The sequence below is a fragment of the Euprymna scolopes genome, chromosome 33, assembly GCF_053919585.1.
Source record: "Euprymna scolopes isolate OS-2025 chromosome 33, ASM5391958v1, whole genome shotgun sequence".
NCBI lineage: Eukaryota > Metazoa > Mollusca > Cephalopoda > Sepiida > Sepiolidae > Euprymna > Euprymna scolopes.
This window is the reverse complement of record NC_136514.1, coordinates 38,391,633-38,411,076: the sequence shown is the minus strand read 5'-3', so window position 1 is coordinate 38,411,076 and position 19,444 is coordinate 38,391,633. Positions and strand designations below refer to the sequence as shown.

Sequence of the window (19,444 nt, the reverse complement as noted above, 5' to 3'; positions counted from 1 at the left end):
TAAATTTCATTCAAAATACAAAAGTCAAAATGTTTTATTAGTTAAGTAATGTTCCTAAGCAGTGAAATTTAAATTTGGGTGTTTAATATTTATTAAAGAGTCAAAACATAAAATTGTTAAAAAAAAAAATTCTTAAATTATTTATAGCATAATCCACAATAAATAAAAACAAAATTTGTCAATTTAAAAAATGTGTTTAGTGTAAAAAAAAAAAAAAAAAAAAAATCTCAATCAGCAATTAATATTTTGAAATGTTAAAAATGATAAATGTGAAAATTAAAAAAAAAAAAATTGTGAGTAGAGAAAATGAAAGTGCAAAATTATGGGATGGGAGTAAATATAAACAATACAAAAGTTTTTCAATGTTTATAATATAAATTCGTGTTTATTCTTCATGTCCAATAAATTTTACTGCATAGTATGTAGTTATTAGGGCTGTGACAACAGAATATTCTTTTCATTCTTTTGACTCTCTGATATATATCTGACACAATTAACAGAGAACCACATCAGTCTATATAAAAACATAAGATATTAACAGATATATATACTCCAGAGTCAAAACAATGAAAAAAGTATGAAGTTGTCACAGATCTAGTAATTATGCTGTAAGAGAAAAGCAGACTATGATCATGTTCCTTTTAAATATTTAAAATTTTGATTACAACCACACAAGTTGACGATGATCAATGCCTTATTTTTTTATAAGAAATAAAAAGAGGAACATAGAAAAAAAGCTTTAGTAAAAAAACATTAAAAAAAAAAACAAAAAAAGAAAACGTTATATATAAACAAAAATATTTTGATGAAAAAATATTGGTGAATAAAAATTTCATTTTTATTTGCGAAAACTTAACTAGCCAATCTTGAAAACAAATGTATATAAGAAAGGCAGTGTTAAAAGGTGAATTATAATTTAACTTTTAGTAACAAATAAGTTATTAAATGAAATAAATGAAAACGTAAACTTTTGGTATCGAATTAAAAATATTTTACAAACCTTTTCATTTTCGGAAATGGGGGAGTAAAACAAAAAGAAAAAAAAAATGTCCACAGCAAATTTACTAGGAAATATTTTTACAATCAACATATGTGCAAACAATCTAAAATATAAAGTTAGCATTCAAATGTAAATACTTTGACAACCCGCGATTTTAGCTGAAATAAGATATTCTATTTGTCTGATAAAACATTAGTTGTACCAAACCAATGTTGGTTCAGATTAGAAGAAAAAATGGTCCAACATGTTTATAAAAACTTTTGGCGAAAAATTTCACAAGCAAATTATTGTGAAATAGGAATTTTTAAAAAATTTGTTTTTAATACAAAACCCAAACAAATAGTGTGAACAAATGTTTCAAATTGTATAATTTGATTCCAGTAATATTTAAGTCAAACCTTCCTTTTAAATTGTTTCAGTAAGTAATGTCTCCACTATCAAAGTTTACTTAGAATAAAAAATATATAAAAAAAAAAAGATACCAGTGGAAAAAAAGAAAAAAGAGTCTGAATCAAATATCATTATGTCCGATAGCTTAACCCCCCCCCCCCGCCCCCAAAAAAACCCAAAAAAGCATAATCCATAATTGTGTCTGAAAGACTCCAATATTAAAGCATAACGTGTTCATCATATTTAGCTCTATCAAGTTAGTAAGAGATATGGTTACCACGCTAGCAAAAACGTAAAAAAATATTTAGATTAGAGCATGGGCGTGTTATTTGTACAATTTTGGTTTTCTTTAAGATGTACTGGCTCATTAGTCAAGTGATCTAAGATCTGGTCCGCATTTAGTGGTCCCTTTTTTCCTTTTCTTAGGCACAGATTACACCCTGTGATATTCTTTATTAGGCAGTAAATAGTTTATTTAGCGATATTACCCACAAAAACATAAGCTATATATATATATATATATATATATATATATATATATATATATATATATATACTAGCAAAAGTACCCGTTGTTGACTGGGTTCAAAAACAACCTACAGAAAATGGACTCTGGTTTATGAAAGTATGATAGGTTATGAAAAGGAAGGGTTGTAAAGCGATAGCTTCGAATTTGGGGATATCAAAACCAAAGCAAAATATGATGAAAGTAAAAATAAAATAGATAAACCCCATAATTTTTTATACCATACCTGTTCACACTGAAACACTTATCACAATATTCTGTGGATCTATATTAAAAAAACTTGTTAAACTTTGTGACATATTTCCATTCTATGGAGGTCAGGCGCGAACGAACACCCCATAATTTTATTATACCATATTTCTTCAAACTGAAACATAATTATCAAAGTATACTTACGCAGTCTTTATTAAAGTTTGTGCCTATTCTATGGAGGCCAGGCCTCACAATTTTATTATACCATCCCTATTTAAGTTAAAACATACTTAAAAAAGTATTATTATGTACATCTATATCAAAAACACTTGTAAACGTTTTTTTTTAAATTTTTATATTTCCATACTTTGTGAACCAGGCGCGTACAGACCCAACAATTTTAATGATTCATCATTATGCCAGATCAAACATATCCATTCCTGTGTCTCGATACATCTATCATTATATGTGATCAGTTTCCTATAATAGTTAACCATATAGGAGCCTATTCGTGGCCAGACACAGACGTTCAGCTTTATATTATAGAAGATATATATATATATATATATATATATATATATATATATATATATATATATATAAAAAGAATACATAATATATAAGGTTAACAGTTTTGATTTTTAACAAAAACAAAAATTTTTTATAAAGAAACAAAAACAAACAAAAAATATTGGCTTTGGTTTCAAAAGTGAATTCTCCCTGCTGTAAATTGACGAATATCAAAATTGCTTTTAAAAACTGTCCTTAACCTTTTTTATTGAACATTTAAAAAACAAATTATCCTTTATTTAAAGTAATTATTAATATTAGTATCAGTATTCACCTGGCGTTGTCCATATTGTGAAAATCAGCATCAAACTCTGGAATCTGCATCAAATTTTAAATGGAATCCTTTATTTAATCCACGGAAGTAAAATTTGATTCTAAGTTAGATTTTTTTTAAAGTGTGGACAACACTCAAAAAAAAAATATGACTAAAAATTATTTAGGACTTCTATCCAGTCATGGCTAATGGAATGAAGGCATACTGTTCCTGTGGATTAAATGAAGAGTTCCGTTCAAAATTCCATTAAAATTTGTGAGTTCACCAGAAAGATTCTACAGTTCAACAAGATATACCTGACGAACGTTGGAGGTTATATCGATCTGGACGTTACGAGAATAATATTCAAGAGGAGGACAGTAGTCCAAATAATCCAAATACAAAATGAACGACTGTCTACTAAAAATGAAGCCTTTTCTAATTAGAAATATCCCACTATCTCTTAACTGAAGTAAATAATTTCATAAAGAATCCAATGGCTGGGGTTGATTTCAAACTAATGTGATGCACTTAAATCCTCTCTGAATTTTATCATTCGGAAAATGACAAGAATAACAAACATTTATGAAGTCTCGTATTTCGCATGGAAATAAGGAATTAAATTGATGTAGGTAATCAGAAATTGGACACAATTTGAAATAAAATTCATTAAAATCAAAAATTGGTTCTTAATGCAATCCTACAAAAAGCAGCAACCATTGACTTTAGCAGAATAACAGTTACATGTACAATTAGTATTGACATGACCGACTGACATATTGGACTTTATTTTTTTTTTTGTTACACCACTGCACCTCTTTATTTATTTATTTATTTTTTTTTGATATTTTGATATTACACTGCACCTCTTCTGTCCACGATCAATGAAAGAGAAATCATTCTAGATCGAGGCAATTTTAATTAGTACTTATTCATAGTGCCTCATTTTGGGAGCTAAATAAGTGATCTCATGTCGCAACAGTATTCATTATGCCATGAGAAGAAATAACTATTGTCCATGTCAGTGCGTCATTCCATCATGTTGACAGTATCTACCAACAATAGGCTCAATGAAGGAATATTGGTAAAAAAAAAAAAAAAAAATTCTATGAAAATGTGGTGCCAATTGTGACAGATCAATAATTAAAATCTGAATTTAATGGAAAAACAAAGAAAAAAACCTACAATTTGCTTTTAGATCTAACACGTTTACGTTACGACCTGATGTGACAATGTTGAAGTTAATGGTGGGGGGTGGGGAATGATGGCTATTACTGAACAAAACAATTGCACTTAGTAGCATCTAATGAGAACTAATCAGTTTGATGATACAGAATTATTATCAAGAAATGTATACTGAAAATAGCTGACGTCAACGGATGAATTGTAGCTTTCTGAGGTCACTTTTCTTTTCAATTGTGCATGCTGACAAGGGTTTACAGATTAATTGGCAGGTAATCGGCCATTTTACCGATTAATTACTTCTCGCTTTCCTATTAAATTTAAATTATTTCATCACTGCCAAGGGACTCCTCAGATAGCTTTGATTCTAAACCACATTCCCTGACACCAACAATCATATTTGTTCCCGAATCCCACAAGACTAAAAACACTAAAGATTTTATACTCATCCAGAACATTGCACAATTCTTCACTTATTTTTGCACCTGCGTGTGCACCAGGGAATAGAACACTGAGCACAGCTCTGCACTGTTTAAGTCATTTGAAAGCCAATGACCTGTCAAACTCGGGAAGGGAGCATTATCTGTCGTCGCTGTCCAAATGTCTAGTCAAAGAAATGCTGCTAATTTCATCAAGAGATGATATAATTTTTACTTTTGTAAATATATCTGAAATTATTTTTTCAGTGAAGTAGATTTTTGATGGAATACTGTAATTTGGACAAAGTTTTGCAATAAGCCTATTAAATCCACTGTCAGATGTTACAGAATATAGCTGAATATAAACAATCATTTCTCTCATCAGAAAATGGATCTCTTGTGACCTGTGGTCATTAAAATCCCAAGCTTTTTTTTGGCCAATATTCATTCTATAGTAGTTTGATGTTTTACTAGAGGCTTATAGTTGCTGCCACTTGTTCCCAAAATGTCTGTCCTTGAATATTCATTGTGCTTCTTTTTCTTATTTGCAACTTTTCCTTATTTTGGATGAACTTTTCTAAGGTGGTTTAACGTTAGTTGTAAAAGTTTTTGCTGATTTGCCACCTTTTGATGTGATGGTTTCACATAATTTACAGGCAGCTGTATTATTTTTTGGGACTGACATAAAAATACTTTCAGAAGAAACTGGTTGTCATAATGGTTTAAGGTTGTTGTCAATATTTAGTTAGGTAATTTAAATATGTAAAAAATTGTCTCTGATATCTAATTAGTAATTTATCTCAATAAAATATACATTATCTAAACCAGAAAATAATAAAAATATACATGTAATGATAGCAAGATTCTAAAAATGAGGAACAAGAGTATGACTGATGAAGAATGCTTTATTTTTGATTCACACATCGTCGCAATTTACTGTACAATTTCTCAACATGAAAACTGAAAGACTAAGTAATAAATTTATTTGACAGTGATTTAAAGTAACAAATAATAATTTGATAGGAAGAGAAAGGAGGGAATTTTCCATATGCTTGCATCTATTTACCTTAAATTCAGTGCAGTTGTAACAAACTTCATGTTAACAGTGCATCATGCCTGTTATTTGATAATATTGTGTAGATGATGCAGGTCTCTTTGATAAATTTTCACTGGCAAGCAAAAGAAAGGGAGCTTACTTGTCTTCGTTTACAATTAAAATTAATTTATATTAGTATCATTTATGACAACAAAATATACTGATAAATCAGTATTAGAAAAACGATTAATCGTTAATCTACCAATCGGTACATCCATAGTGACAAGATACCAACAAACATAAGCTGCAAAATTTTAGTAGTATACTATATCCATGGAGGTTTGATGATCCGTGTAGTAGTCCTTTGGGTTACAGTTCACCAAAATAAGATGGAAAAGATCTTTTCTCCATCTCTCTCTAGTTAGTCCTCCATCCAACTTTCATTTTGTGACATTCACTGTGCACGGTTATCCCAATCCTTGTTATAAAGGATAATGCCACAAAACTATATTACTCAGTGTGACCAACATTCACAAAGTTCATAATGTTAACACAATAGTTCTTGTTAGATCGGCAAAGGTAAGCGATGTTAAGCGCGGGCAATACTAGACGGGTGACCACTTAACTTGTTTATCCACACGTGTTGAAACTCTTTGGAGGGAGTATGCTATATGTTTTGTTTGTTTTTGCATTTTTGTTTTATGTGTAATAAAAAAAAAAAAAAAAAAAAAAGGGTACTTTTACAGAATTTGAACCTAACTTTTATTCTTAACCATAAATCAAATTTAAGTTTTAGGTTTAGTTTGGTGCAGTTCAAATTTTGTCAAAGCACAAAAAAACTATATTATAAAAAAAAAAAAAGAGGCATTCATATTGTCATCCTTACAGGATGTATAAACAAAAAAACTGGATTTTCAACTGAATCAGAAGACCTGCAAATAAAATAACTGCCATTTTTCAGAGACAAAAAAATCAGAGGCAGGGTGGTTGTGGAGTGGCTGCAAGAAATATGGATTTTTGAGAGCTGGTTGGGGTCCTAAAGAGCAAAACTCTAACATGTGGAAAGGTATTTTATCATTAACATCATGATTATTATACATAGGGTAAAAAGGATGAAAAAAGTAAAAAAACGAACAAAGAGTGAGTAGTAAATTAAGAGAAGAAGCAGAACCAATTCGTTAAAATGAAATACAGAAGAGGGTGAGAAAAAGGAGAGGCCTGATCGGTTGCTTAGCAACAGCATCTCTAACGAACTCATAACTTACTAGTTGGTTCCATGTATTTTTCTAGCACGAACAACAACTGCGACATTTTCGATCCATCTATGATTACAAAAAGGAAAAAGGAAAATATCAGAAGCCGGTGGAGGAAACATTGGCGAGTCGCTAAAGGAGCAACAAACAACTACACCAATTAGTTGGATACAACCCCACCCGCATCAATAAAGATGGAGGTTATTTATCATGGATCGTTGCGAGAGGAGAAAGTTTAGAAAAATCATAAGGATGACAAATCGGCATCAAGGGAATGGGTATTAACCTTTTTGGAGCTTTTTTTTTAATTGAATATAGGTTGTTCTTTCCGCATAAGGATGAAGTTTACTTGAGGGTTCATACTCTACTCAACAGCATTAGTACAGTATATGATCATAAAAGATCTGATAGGATTGGAACTATCAATTAGTGATCTCACATGCAGCAACAGTATTCATTACATCAGAGAGGAGGAGGAGGGGGGGGTTGAACATGTTTCTTCTTCCTCCTCCTCCAGAGAAAGTTTTGTGGAAATATTAAGTTCAAAAGTGGTCCCAGCTGCATGTATATACATTATGCCACAGGTAAGAATAACTATTAGCCACCATCTTTACAATATTTACCAACAATGGGCTAAACGGTAGAGAAAATTTATGATCAACTTCTATGAAAATTGGTGGTTACCAATCATGACAAATTTGTGCCTAAAATTAAATTTTGAGGAGGGAGGGGAAAAAAAAAAAAAAAAAACCCAAACAAACAAAACTTGTTTTTTTTTCTATTTTTTATTTTTTTATTACTCCAAACTCAATTTTAGGCACAAATATGTCACACACACACCCTCAACCTCACAATTTGCTTTTAGGTCTAACACACTGAAGTTGTTAATATAATTTTCTTCACTCACTGCTATCCATCTTAAATGGTTGCATCTTAAGAAGAATGTCCACTTTTGGGTATTTCTCTATTTACTGACCTGCAGCCTCTACAAAGTTTCTTGAGTGTGCTCGGCTGCTTACGGGAATAACCGAAAGTGGGTGATAGCGAAACATTACACTGCTCTGAGAAAACGATAAACAGGAAAAACATAGAAATACAATAAATAAAATTACCAACCTGTATCTTAACCTACCCACACTTGCACAATTAGAATTTTCTATTTCTTCCAATTTATAAAAACGCAGCTTTCATAGATTCATATTAGTTAAAAACAGACGGTGTGTTCATAGAAAATTGAACATTTGGCCAACTTTTACCAATTATTTGTCAGTTGCCGAGCGAGCCAGAGCCAACTTTGTGGAAATCGGTAAATGCAGAAGCATCCATTTTTGTTTCAATATACTCGCATGGAAATAATGGGATTGTGTTAATGGAAGGTTAAAGAAATTTTTTTTAATATCACGGAGTGGGGTGGGGTGGGGTGGGGTGGGGGGTGATGATGATGATGATGATGATGATGATGAAGAAGAATGGAATTGGAGAAACCTTATACAGCATTTACCTTAGTCAGATTGAGACAATTTTTTCCAATAAAGGAAACTTCTGGAATATTAAATTAATAAGCAGCACCAGAGATTTTTTTTTTGTTTTTGAAGGAGATATTGCCGTCCTACCACATACAACATTTGGTACTCCCAAATGGACCGACACTAAATGTTGCTTAATTCTAAAAGTGATTCAAGTGAAAACCGGTGCATTAACAAGCATACTATATAAGTATAATTTAGAAATGGGAAGAGACTGAGGATGAAGGAGAATTGCTGTAAAATGGTAAATTAAATATAAGACAACCCCCCCCCTTTTTTTTAAACAGATTCTTAAATTTGCCACTGATATAAGTCCACAACTTCATGCTTTCTGCTTTTTAAAATTACATCATTAAAAAAATAATTAGTCTAGTAGCATATTCTGCGGATACAAATCGCAAAAGACAACATTTAAAGGATGAAGACAAAAATCAATTCTTTGGACTGTTCAGACTACTATTCACATCTTAGTTCTTACACTCATAACTTCAGCCAATGTAAACTACAGCCTAAGTGTATCTAATCAAACTTGTGAATCTCACAGTCGACCTCAGGAACTGGCATGGAATTTCAATCTGAACTATTCAATTTAGGGGTGAGAGATTGTTCTCATTCAGACAGACATGACTGGGTTAGGGTTAAGTTATGATATAGTTATTATGGACTGACAAATGGCCGATGAAATGAGGATTAGCTAAAAGATTAAGTTTGAAATTCGGTATAGGCTCCTAAGTTTGACTAAGATTTTTGGGTTAAAAAGGATATCCTTAAGGTAGGAAATTACATCAGCCGAAACGTGAAAATAAAATAACCAAGATGATAATTCCAAAACTTAAAAATTATAATTTTTTAAGAGTTAAAGGAAATCTTTTAATAAAAGATAATTCTGCTGGTTGAAGGGGAGGAATCAGAAAAAAAAAAGAACGATATTTGTCGTTCAATATTTTATAAAAAATCTGAATGCTGAAACATTTTACAATCATATTATAATGGAACTTTTTTGTGTAAGACAGTAAGGATCACACACATTTAACAAGAATACTTGTGATTGTGGCATCACATAAGAAATTCCATCTTTAAAGATATCCTCACTTACGAGTGTTATATACATAATGCAGAAAATGCCCAAAACTCTTAGCATTCATGAGATTGACCCCCCCCCCCCAAAAAAAAAAACAGGATGAATTACATCCCTGTCATTTTCTGTCGGAGGAGCTTTGTGATGTGGAACGTACTCTTCCAACAAAATAGCAGAGCTACTCTCCCAAAAGGAGATAAAGAGTGCCAGAATCAAACAACTCCCCAAATACAAGGGAAGGAAGGGGATCTGGGTCTGCATTTACAGCTTAAAACATACAGTCCACTTTTCCTGAAACGGTACTTTCTCCAAGAAGAACACTAAGAGTTGTTTCACGAGTAAGATAACCAGTGAATTTGGTCGCTGACAATTTGTGTGAATTTAACAGACTTTTAAAAGTGAAACCATTGTATATTTCTAAAATATATAAGTTTTTGTTACTTTTTTTACTCATGTTTAATGTTTGTGCAAAATTTTAAAAAATTCCAAGGCGTAGTTATTGAGAAAAGTGTGGACAGACAAACGGACAAGGGTGAATTTACAGGTCCGCCCTCCTTTTGTCAGGGGGACCAAAAATGCCTATCTCAATTATTGTCAGAATGCAAAAACTAACCAATTCCTTATTTTGTTGTAAAAATAAGACAAGTAATGGACATTTTTTAAAAATATATTTTGTACACCAATTAGTAAATCAATCTTTACTTTAATCAACAATTAAAAGTATGTTATTTTATCATCGGAGCAAGTTTTAATAACTATCTGAAAAAAAAAAAAAAAAAAAAAAAAAAAAAAAAAAAAGTCTTAATTTCAGTCAACACATGTGACTATTTCACCGACAGCAGCAGTTGCTTATAAAACTATCGATTTTTACAAGCATTTTACACAATTAAAATTTTTTAAAAATTTTAAGTCGGAGAGCAGTTTCACATAAATTTAATGTAAAATAATCGTCCTCTTCTAAGCCATTCTTATATTTTAGATCAGTTAACACTCCAAATTCTTTGAATTTTTTTGAAGTTGAAACATTAGTATAAAAATTAATTACCCTACTACTAAATCTAGGTTTCAGTGACAAGCCTTCCTTTGAACAGGTTTCATTCACGTTAAATCTGAGTGACCCCCCAAACCCTAAGTCTGATTGGCAAGCCTTTACCCTTCAAAACTTTCCTAAAAAAAAAAAAAAAAAAAAAAAAAAAAAAAAAAAAGATGAATTGCCCTAGGATCTTAATCTGAAATGCATTATTTTATATTAAATTTGTGAAACTAATTCCATACTCTAAATTTTAAAATTGATTTTATCTTTGTTTTTTTTTTTTCTATGTTTTCAGAGTGTTCACATGGAATTGCCTAAAAAAGGGTAGGGTAGACAAAAATAAAATTGTGAATTACTTAGAACTTTTACCCAGTCGTGGCCGATGGAATGAGAACATGCTACCCTTATGCGGATTAAATAAATGGCTCTGTTCAAAATTCTGTGCAGATTACCAAGTTCGACAGAAAGATATACTCAAAGAAGGTCTGAGGTTACATCAAAACATCGTAAAAATAACATGAATTATCAATCTGCAACAAAAATTCAGAAACAATATTAATTTTTTTTTTTTAATTGCAAGATGATAAATACAATTATTTCCATAAATGCCACAGCTAACACAAACTATGAAAATTACAAACCGCAAGTTTTAGATTAATTTGAGATCATCTGTAGAACATGTTCAAATTTAGAAATCAAAATCAGTCATTTGCATGTGATACGAGTATCCTTCCACCCGAGACATGTCATATACAAGAAAGTCCATTGACTAACACATATCAATCAAACCGCAACTAAGTCCAACTGGAATGTATGTACTTCTCAACAAGGGTGTAGTCATCCAACTACTAAGAACCCAGCCTGATATATCACAAGTAGGATTAATACTTTTATTTTAAGCTATGAAAAATGGCTGAATTTAGGGAATACATTCTGTAATTGGAAAAAAAAAAAAAAAAAAAAAAAAAAATTAATGCTAAAATTGTAGTTATGTTTTAGTCATAAGCTGTAAAAAGTTCCATTTAACTCATCGATTAGATCTGGATCAGTACAACAATTCCGGTAGAAAGTGGACTTGAGAGTAATGGCAACATCAGATCTGCCTCACTATCGGATGGAGTATAAAGTCATATACAGGACTACCACAGACACTGATGCCATTGTATTTTAGAAGAAAAACACTGAAGATTCCAAAAATAAGGATCAGTTTTGTTCTAAGATGGGTGGGGTGGGGGGAATCTGACTGTAGAGTGCTGTAAAAAAACTCAATCCAACTCTCCACCTCAGATGTGCAGGAAGATATATTTCCTTTCTATGTCCTATATAGAGAGGAAATGTATCTTCCTGCAGATTTCCATCATCATAAAAGCTGAGCATGGCAAGTTACATCTCAATCTTTTCTGTTTTTGTTAAATAGAGCCAAGGTATAACAACCACCACCACCACCACCAATCGACCTAAGTGCTGTCAATATATTTTGACTGAGAAAAAAAAAATACTGTGTTTATCAAATGGAATTTGTCAACAAGTTCAACCTTGATTAAATAATACCTCCTTTGCCTCATCCTGTCAGATCAATTCAAAGTTGATCAAAAACAGATTCCATTATTGATAGAATTTCTTTTAGCACAAATATCTTTCTTCAAAAAAATTTTGAAATCCAATTAATTGAACAGGTTGCTGATTTTTCCACTGGAGTTTTTTTCGATGCCAGATATAAAGATGTGAACTCCAAAAACCACTTAATTCTTCTGAAAACAGCAAATGTCATAGAATTACAAGTTGAATTTTTTCTTTTTATTATAAATTATTTTATCTATCTTTTTCATTTTATTTTTTACTGGAAATCATTCCAGACAAGACGTGAAGCCACTTGATGTAAGTAGCTAACAAGAATGAAAGAAAATTATTACAAAAACAGGAAATGCCTATTGGCCTTAATCTTCAAAAGACCAAGACCAAGACAGTAGGAGGACGAGAGTTTCACAAGGCTATAGTTCTACTGGAACAGAAAACTGAATTCCAATGAGGTATCAAAACAGCAAATTGATAGAGACCATTAAACCAATAAATCAAACAAGCTGGGATAAAAGAAGCAAGGAATAGATGGAACAATTCAGATCACATGCCATAATAATACTTATAAAAAAGACTGAGACAAGTGACATCATGTCTGAGTAAGTTGCAGAGCAGTAAAAAGTAGGGTCAAATCAAATTAGACATGTTTCTGCCCCTTATCAAGAAACCTCAAAATCGGACAGAGGTTCACTAGCCCAAATACGACAATAATCCATGGTCTGATATATGCCTTTGTCGAGGTAGAGATCCTCAGGTGTAAGCGTTTAGAGTGATAGAAAAAAATGACTTTTCAAGGACTAAAAGAGTAAAGAATTCAATATATGAACTCCAAAAAAGATTTGGTGAGAAAGAAAGACCAAGAAGTTTTAGAGTCAATTTTTCATCAAGAGTAGAACCATCCATGAGAATCTTAAAGAGACATGCCTATAACTGAAAGATGTGAGCCCAATCTTAACAAGCAATTTTTTTTTGGAAAAAAAAAAGGGGAACGCGTTGGAAAAAAATGAAAAGGGGATGAAAAAGAGAGAGAGAAGAGAGCGTGAAGAGCGCGAAGAGACGGAAGAGAGAGACAGAAAAGACGAGAAGAGAGAGACAGAAAAGACGAGAAGAGAGAGACAGAAAAGACGAGAAGAGAGAGACAGAAAAGACGAGAAGAGAGAGACAGAAAAGAATGGAGACAGAAAAGAATGGAGACAGAAAAGAATGGAGACAGAAAAGAATGGAGAAAGAAAAGAATGGAGAAAGAAAAGAATGAAGACAGAAAAGAATGAAGACAGAAAAGAATGAAGACAGAAAAGAATGAAGACAGAAAAGAATGAAGAAATAATGAAAAAGTGGGGATAAAAAGAACAAAACAGAAGAGTGAGAAAAAGGAAAGAAAAAGTGTGAGATAGAACACAACAAAAAGCGAGAAAAGATAAAGTGTTCGTTTGCGCAAAATTACTACTATTACAAATAACTGTCAGTCATGGTGTCGGGGAAGGGTAGGCATGTTGTTTACAAATTTAATATTTCAGATCAGTGCGTTCGCATTTTTATTCAGAACTCGATACAACATACGTCTTAAAGAAAAATCTGTGCAACTAAAAATAATCAAATATTTACAAATACATAAAAATAAGTCGACGTTATCAGTTTGTAATTTTAATGCGTGCGCACACACGTGTGTGTGTGTGTGGAGGGGGGGGGCATAGGAGAACTACCCAGAGTGCTCAATTATGTATTTTTAATTTCAATACCACTATAGATTGATTATTCATCGAACCTGCGGTTTCACAGAAATTCTAGCGTTAAAAATAGAAATCATGATTACTCTATAGTGGAGGTTCGAAAGTTGGATTTCCAGGTTTTTGATGAAGCCGCAGGAATTGATGTATATTCAAACTAAATGTATAGTGTTGTAGGATACTATATACAAACACTAAACTTTTTAGCCATTACAAATAGACAAGTTGATTTAGAAATAATGCCTTATGCCAAATTGATGGTTGAACACTTAAATTTGTACTCCTTTTTGCATGAAATACTAACCTATTAATCCCTAACTGTGCATTGTGCATCGAATGGATACAATAATACTTAGTTCATTCCACCTTATAACAAAAGGCCAGATTGGCTTAGTAGTTTCCGAAATAAAGTGGAACGGGCAAACAGACTAAGAGAAATATAAGATTGACTAGGGGTTATCCATAACGATCAAAGTATATTTCTTTATTTTAAAAATGAAAATAAAAGAATGAGAATATGAGGTTCAGTGCTGGGAGCAAGTGTACACACAAACATAATGCATCTCCTTTTGTTAAGTATTCTTTAAAAAATAAATACTAATTACAGATAACCCCACTGGTTTGTTTGTTAAATGAAACCCGCATCTTTAGGGTAAGAAAGTCTTTGCGGTTTTTAACTTTTAAATTCAGGTGAGTATCTCTACCCAAACAAAAATTTATTGATCGAAATTAGCACCATCAGAATCAACACTTTTGCTAACGCAAAACAAGTGTATTTATGCCAGTAATGTAAAAATCTTGCATTTTGGTTGCGATGAAGTCGCTGAAGGTGTTTTTGATATTGTTTAGGTTTTTGAAGCATTTCTCATGCAGAAAATTTTCAAGATGCTTGAAAAAGTTGTAGTCGGTAGGTGAAAGGTCTGGAGAGTATGGTGGCTGAGGCAGAGTTTTGTAGCCCAATTCGTTCAACTTTTGCATAATCGGTTCAGCAACATGCGATTGGGAGTAGAATTGGGCCTTTTCTGTTGACTAATGCTGGGTGTTGTTGTCGAAGTTTCTGATGCATTTCACCCATTTCTTAACAGTACTTCTCTGCTGTAATGGTTTCGCTTGCATTCAAAAAACTAATGGAGGAGACAGGTTGCAGACCACCAAACAGTTAGCATGACCTTCTTTTGGTGCAACTCTGGCTTCGGGAAGTGTTGTGGAACTGTCGGTGCTTAACCATTGAGCTAAGCGTCACCGGTTGTCGTAAAGAACCCACTTTTCATCTCAAGTCACAACCCAGTTCAAAAACAGGTTGTTCTTCTTGTGTAAAAGGGAAGATGACACTTCATAACGTTTCTTTTCATTGCCGTTCAATTTGTGAGGGACCCATTTCAATCTTTCAAGTGATTGGGAAATCATCGCATACATTATGTCTAATTCAGAAGCAAGTTCTTGAACAATTATGTGTGGATTGGCTTTGACTAAGGCTCTTAATTGATCATTGTCAACATCCGATGGTCGACCACTATGCTAACCATCTTCAAGACTCGTCGCCGTCATGAAATTTCTTAAACCACGATTCTGCTGTGCATTCAGTAATGGTTCCTGGGCCAAACACTTCATTGATATCACAAACCATTTCAGCAGTTTTTCAGCCTAGCTTGAATTGAAATTAGAAAATTGTGAGAATTTGCTTTTCCCCCCCCCATCTATATTCAATGTTTCGAAAAGACAATTGTTTTAAAATGGTTGTAATTTAAACAATTAGAGAGAATGAAAAAAAACGATAAATATGAAATTCAAAAATACAGAGTTGTTACTGTTATTTTGAAACGAATATAAGAGTGAAGCTGTATCTGGAAAAGAAAAAAAAAAAAAAGCAATTTAAAAAAAAAATTAAATGCAACTGAACTCTTGTATACAGGTCATTTGTATGCACCGTCTTAAGTGCATAATATCTAATAGCTCTGCAATTAGATCAAGTACTACGGTCATCAAGAGCAACTTCTTTAGTTTCAACCTCCAATCTTCCATTGTATTTTTGAAGTCACAGAGCCTCTCTTTCACTTTTCTTTGCTGGTGTAAGCTACTTTTTTCTGTCAAAGACTTTTTTCAACCTAATCTAGTATGCTTTCTCTTCTGCTTCTTGCACATGCTTTTGTAAACTTTTTTTTTTTTTTTTTTTTTTTTTTTTTTTTTTTTTTTTTTTTACAACAAAAGCGACATTACAGTAAGTTGATGAATTTTTGTTCAACATATCCTGGAGCACTCACAGCTAAATGATAACACTCAACATTCCATTCTACCTCTTGGCACTCCATTAGAAAAAAAAAAAAAAAAAAAAAAAAAAAATCTAATTATGTGATAAATGAATAAAAATAAAAATAAAAATGTTAGACAAATATTCCGACAAGAAAGGTAACATTTAAAACCTTAACATGGGAAAAAAAGTTTCACCTAAAACGAACGTTTATATTAACAATGAGATTTCTAATAACCTGCAAACACAAAAACTTCAATAATAATAAAATAAAGACTTTCTCGTCGAGTGTGGATCACTATTTCTATACAGCTCTCACGAATATGAAATACTTCCCACTGCAATACAAATGCTAATATTTCATTAAGACATGTATTGTTAAACAAGAATCAGCAGATCCAAAGTAGTGTTAGAACGATTAATTGGAATCGGGAATTGGAAAAATTCTGACTTTTCAGAGTATCGAAAAAAAAATTTGTGCCTACTTTTCAATGTCCAAAACAATTATTTTAATACTTTCTTTTTTTACTTTGATTTTGTTTAAAACAAGCCAAGCATGTGGGGTCCCCATCCACGAGTGAAAAATTTACTTTCACTATGACTAATGTTTGCACAAAATTTTTTAAAATTCAAGGAGTGGTTATTGAGAAATGTGTGAACAAACAATTTTGGGGCAATTTTACCCCTACAATGGCCTCTAAGAGAGCAACCAGAGTTATCCTGGAAAATCTGTTCTGGCAAAAATTTACTTTCATCATGAATGTTTGTGCAAAATTAAAAAAAAAAAAAAAAAATGCAAGACATGGTTATCGAGAAAAATGCAAACGAACAAATGAATGAACAGATGAACGAGAGTAAGTTACTAGATTCAATCCGTCCTTTGTCAGGGGACTGACAAAATCTTCCACTGCTGGTAGTCACAAAATAATATTTATTGATTTTAAACTATCATTAAAAGTAAAATCTATAGATCACCCCCTACTTAAGTTATTTTTTATGTTTAAGAAAATGTTTGCACATTTAACATATGTTTTTATGATAATTGGGAGGGAAACACAATTTTTAATAAAATTTTTTTACTAAGAATTATCTCCCCTACACTGAAGGGTCAGAAAAAGGAAAAATTAACAAGTCTCATGACTTTTGAAATATTTATTTTTAATGCTAAATATTGCTGAAACATGGAACTGTTTGGATAAGTTGTTGGTTGCTGGGACATTGTGTCCTTTAAAACTTTCATGTTTCTCAAAATTCGTCAAGATTACCCTTTCCATACAAATTTGATGAGTTTTAGTGCACCTCAGCATTATACAAAATTATAAACACTTTTTATTACTACATTTGTAGAGGACGAGGTTGCCTTTTAATGTAGTTGGCGATCTCATCCTCTGTTAAATAGGAGATTAAAGAGAAGTCGCATGTTTTTTTTGTTTTTTTTTTACACAGTGATCACCACTTATCAAGGCCCGGAAGCCACTCAGGGATAAGGGTTATTGCAAGTACATTACGTTAGTGTGAAGATTTGATGAAGTGTTTACTTAAGGAGGCGGTTCATTAGGAATTTGTTAACATTGGACTTGAAGACATCCAAGTTGTAGTCAGGTGGGAAGCAGGCAGACGGAACAGAGTTCCACAGGCGTGCAGTTCTAAGAAAGAAGCTTTGTTCATGGAATCTGCGTTTTGATTTGGGCACAGATAAAGAGTGGTATTATGAAGAGAGATGAGTGGCAAGATGTCTGTTCACATTACACTTGAACTTCTGCATGTAAGTACAGTTGAGAAAGCAGAATCCTGGAAGGGAGTTCCAATGTCTAGCAGTTCTGGAGAAGAAACTACTGGAGTAGAAGGCCTTCTTACACCTAGGGATCTCTGTGAAGGGGTGGGATTTAGCTGTTTGTTGAGGGTGTTCATGTCGAGGGGGTACAAATGCTTGTAGTTCATCAGAGCATTCACCATTAAAGTACTTGTAGAACAGGCAAAGGGATGCAACATTTCGTCGATGGAGCAGATGCTGGAGCCTAGATGACAGTTCAGGACCTATCAAGTTGGCAACTTTCTTTTGAACCCTGTCCAGAAGTGAGAGACAAGTAGCAGATGCACCAGCCCAAATACGACAATAGTACTCCATATATAGGCGAATGGTGGCCTTATAGAGATACAGGATACTTTCAGGAGTAAGTAGTTTTCTATTACGGTAGAGAGAGCCCACCTTCTTCACAGCAGCTTTGGCAAGGCTCTCAATTTATCTATTCCAGTTTATGTTTCCTGTAAACATTAATTTGAGTCCAAGACAATAAATGTTAAATTTGATCTCTCAGACAATTTTTGGTCTAAACATTTGAAATTTTACATAACATGTATTCAAACATAGGGCAAGCTTTTTAATTGTTTTTTTTGGCCAAAAGTTTAGCTACCAAGGAGTCAAAGTTCAAAAGATTTGCCCTTTGCGGTTTCTAGCAAACTATTAAGCTAATTTTGGGTCTAAACATTTGAAATTTTACATAAAAGGTATTTAGACATGCAGCAAGCTTTTTAATCAGTTTTTGGGCGAAAATTTTTCTGCCAAGAGGTCAAAGTTGAAAGAGTTGACCTTTACAGACTCTACCTAACTCCTCCACCAATTTTGGGTCTAAACACTTGAAAATGTAGTTTACCTGGACATGAGTCAAACTTTTTAATATTTATATATACACATGCACATAAAGTTATGAACAATACATAATAGGGTACGAGCAAAACCAGGCCGAACTGTTAGTTTTCTATAAGAATAACATTGGTAAGCATTTTTTAAATTTATTTGTGCTATGTGTGTTGCGGAAATTTTAAGAACTCAGTAGTATGCCGCTTTTTACTTATGCAGTGAACGACCCGTTGTGTCGACATATTCCAGTGGTTTACATAAGCTGCTGGAATGTAGACTGCTGATCAAATTTTAAAACACTAGAAGAAAACCATCATGATGGAAAACATTTATCGTACAGTAATTTCAATGAAAAAAATCGAAATATAAAAAAAAACATATGGTAAGTTTCATGAATAACTTTTTTTTTTGTAAAGTAATTTTTGTAAAATAATTTAGTAACAAATGGATACCTTTTTTTTAGGGGGGGGGTATTTCTTAAGAAATGTTACTGCTAGTTTTTTTTTCTTTTTTAAGGAGAGGGGTTGAAATATTTTTGACAAAATATTTTTTCTTTTAGCTGAGGTTAGGGAGTAGGCTGTCTTTTTCTCCTCAAAGATTTTTGGTTATCTGTCAGAGATTACTAAGGAAGCACCCTTTGCAAATGTCATGTAGAAAATTTTTTCAATCGGTCATGACATTCCAAATCAGTAACACCCGTCAATTTTGAACAGTTGCAATATTGTGAGACCACGCAGGTTTCAGATTAATTTCTATTTTGGACAAAATGAAAGAACCTTTTTCCGATGACTG

The 19,444-nt window shown here is 32.5% G+C and overlaps 1 protein-coding gene across 5 annotated transcripts in view; it reads right to left on the bottom strand.

Moving 5' to 3' along the window:
• Positions 1 to 19,444, bottom strand: part of LOC145258198 (forkhead box protein K1-like) — a 173,211-nt gene that overhangs the window by 13,182 nt on the left and 140,585 nt on the right. For 3 of the 5 annotated variants that reach the window (XM_080116091.1, XM_080116093.1, XM_080116095.1), the window contains exon 6: positions 6,834 to 6,890. The exons of the other annotated variants lie outside the window; for them this stretch is intronic. In XM_080116091.1, coding sequence (XP_079972217.1) covers positions 6,834 to 6,890 — 57 coding nt within the window. The remainder of the gene's footprint in view (positions 1 to 6,833; positions 6,891 to 19,444) is intronic. 5 annotated transcript variants of the gene reach the window in all.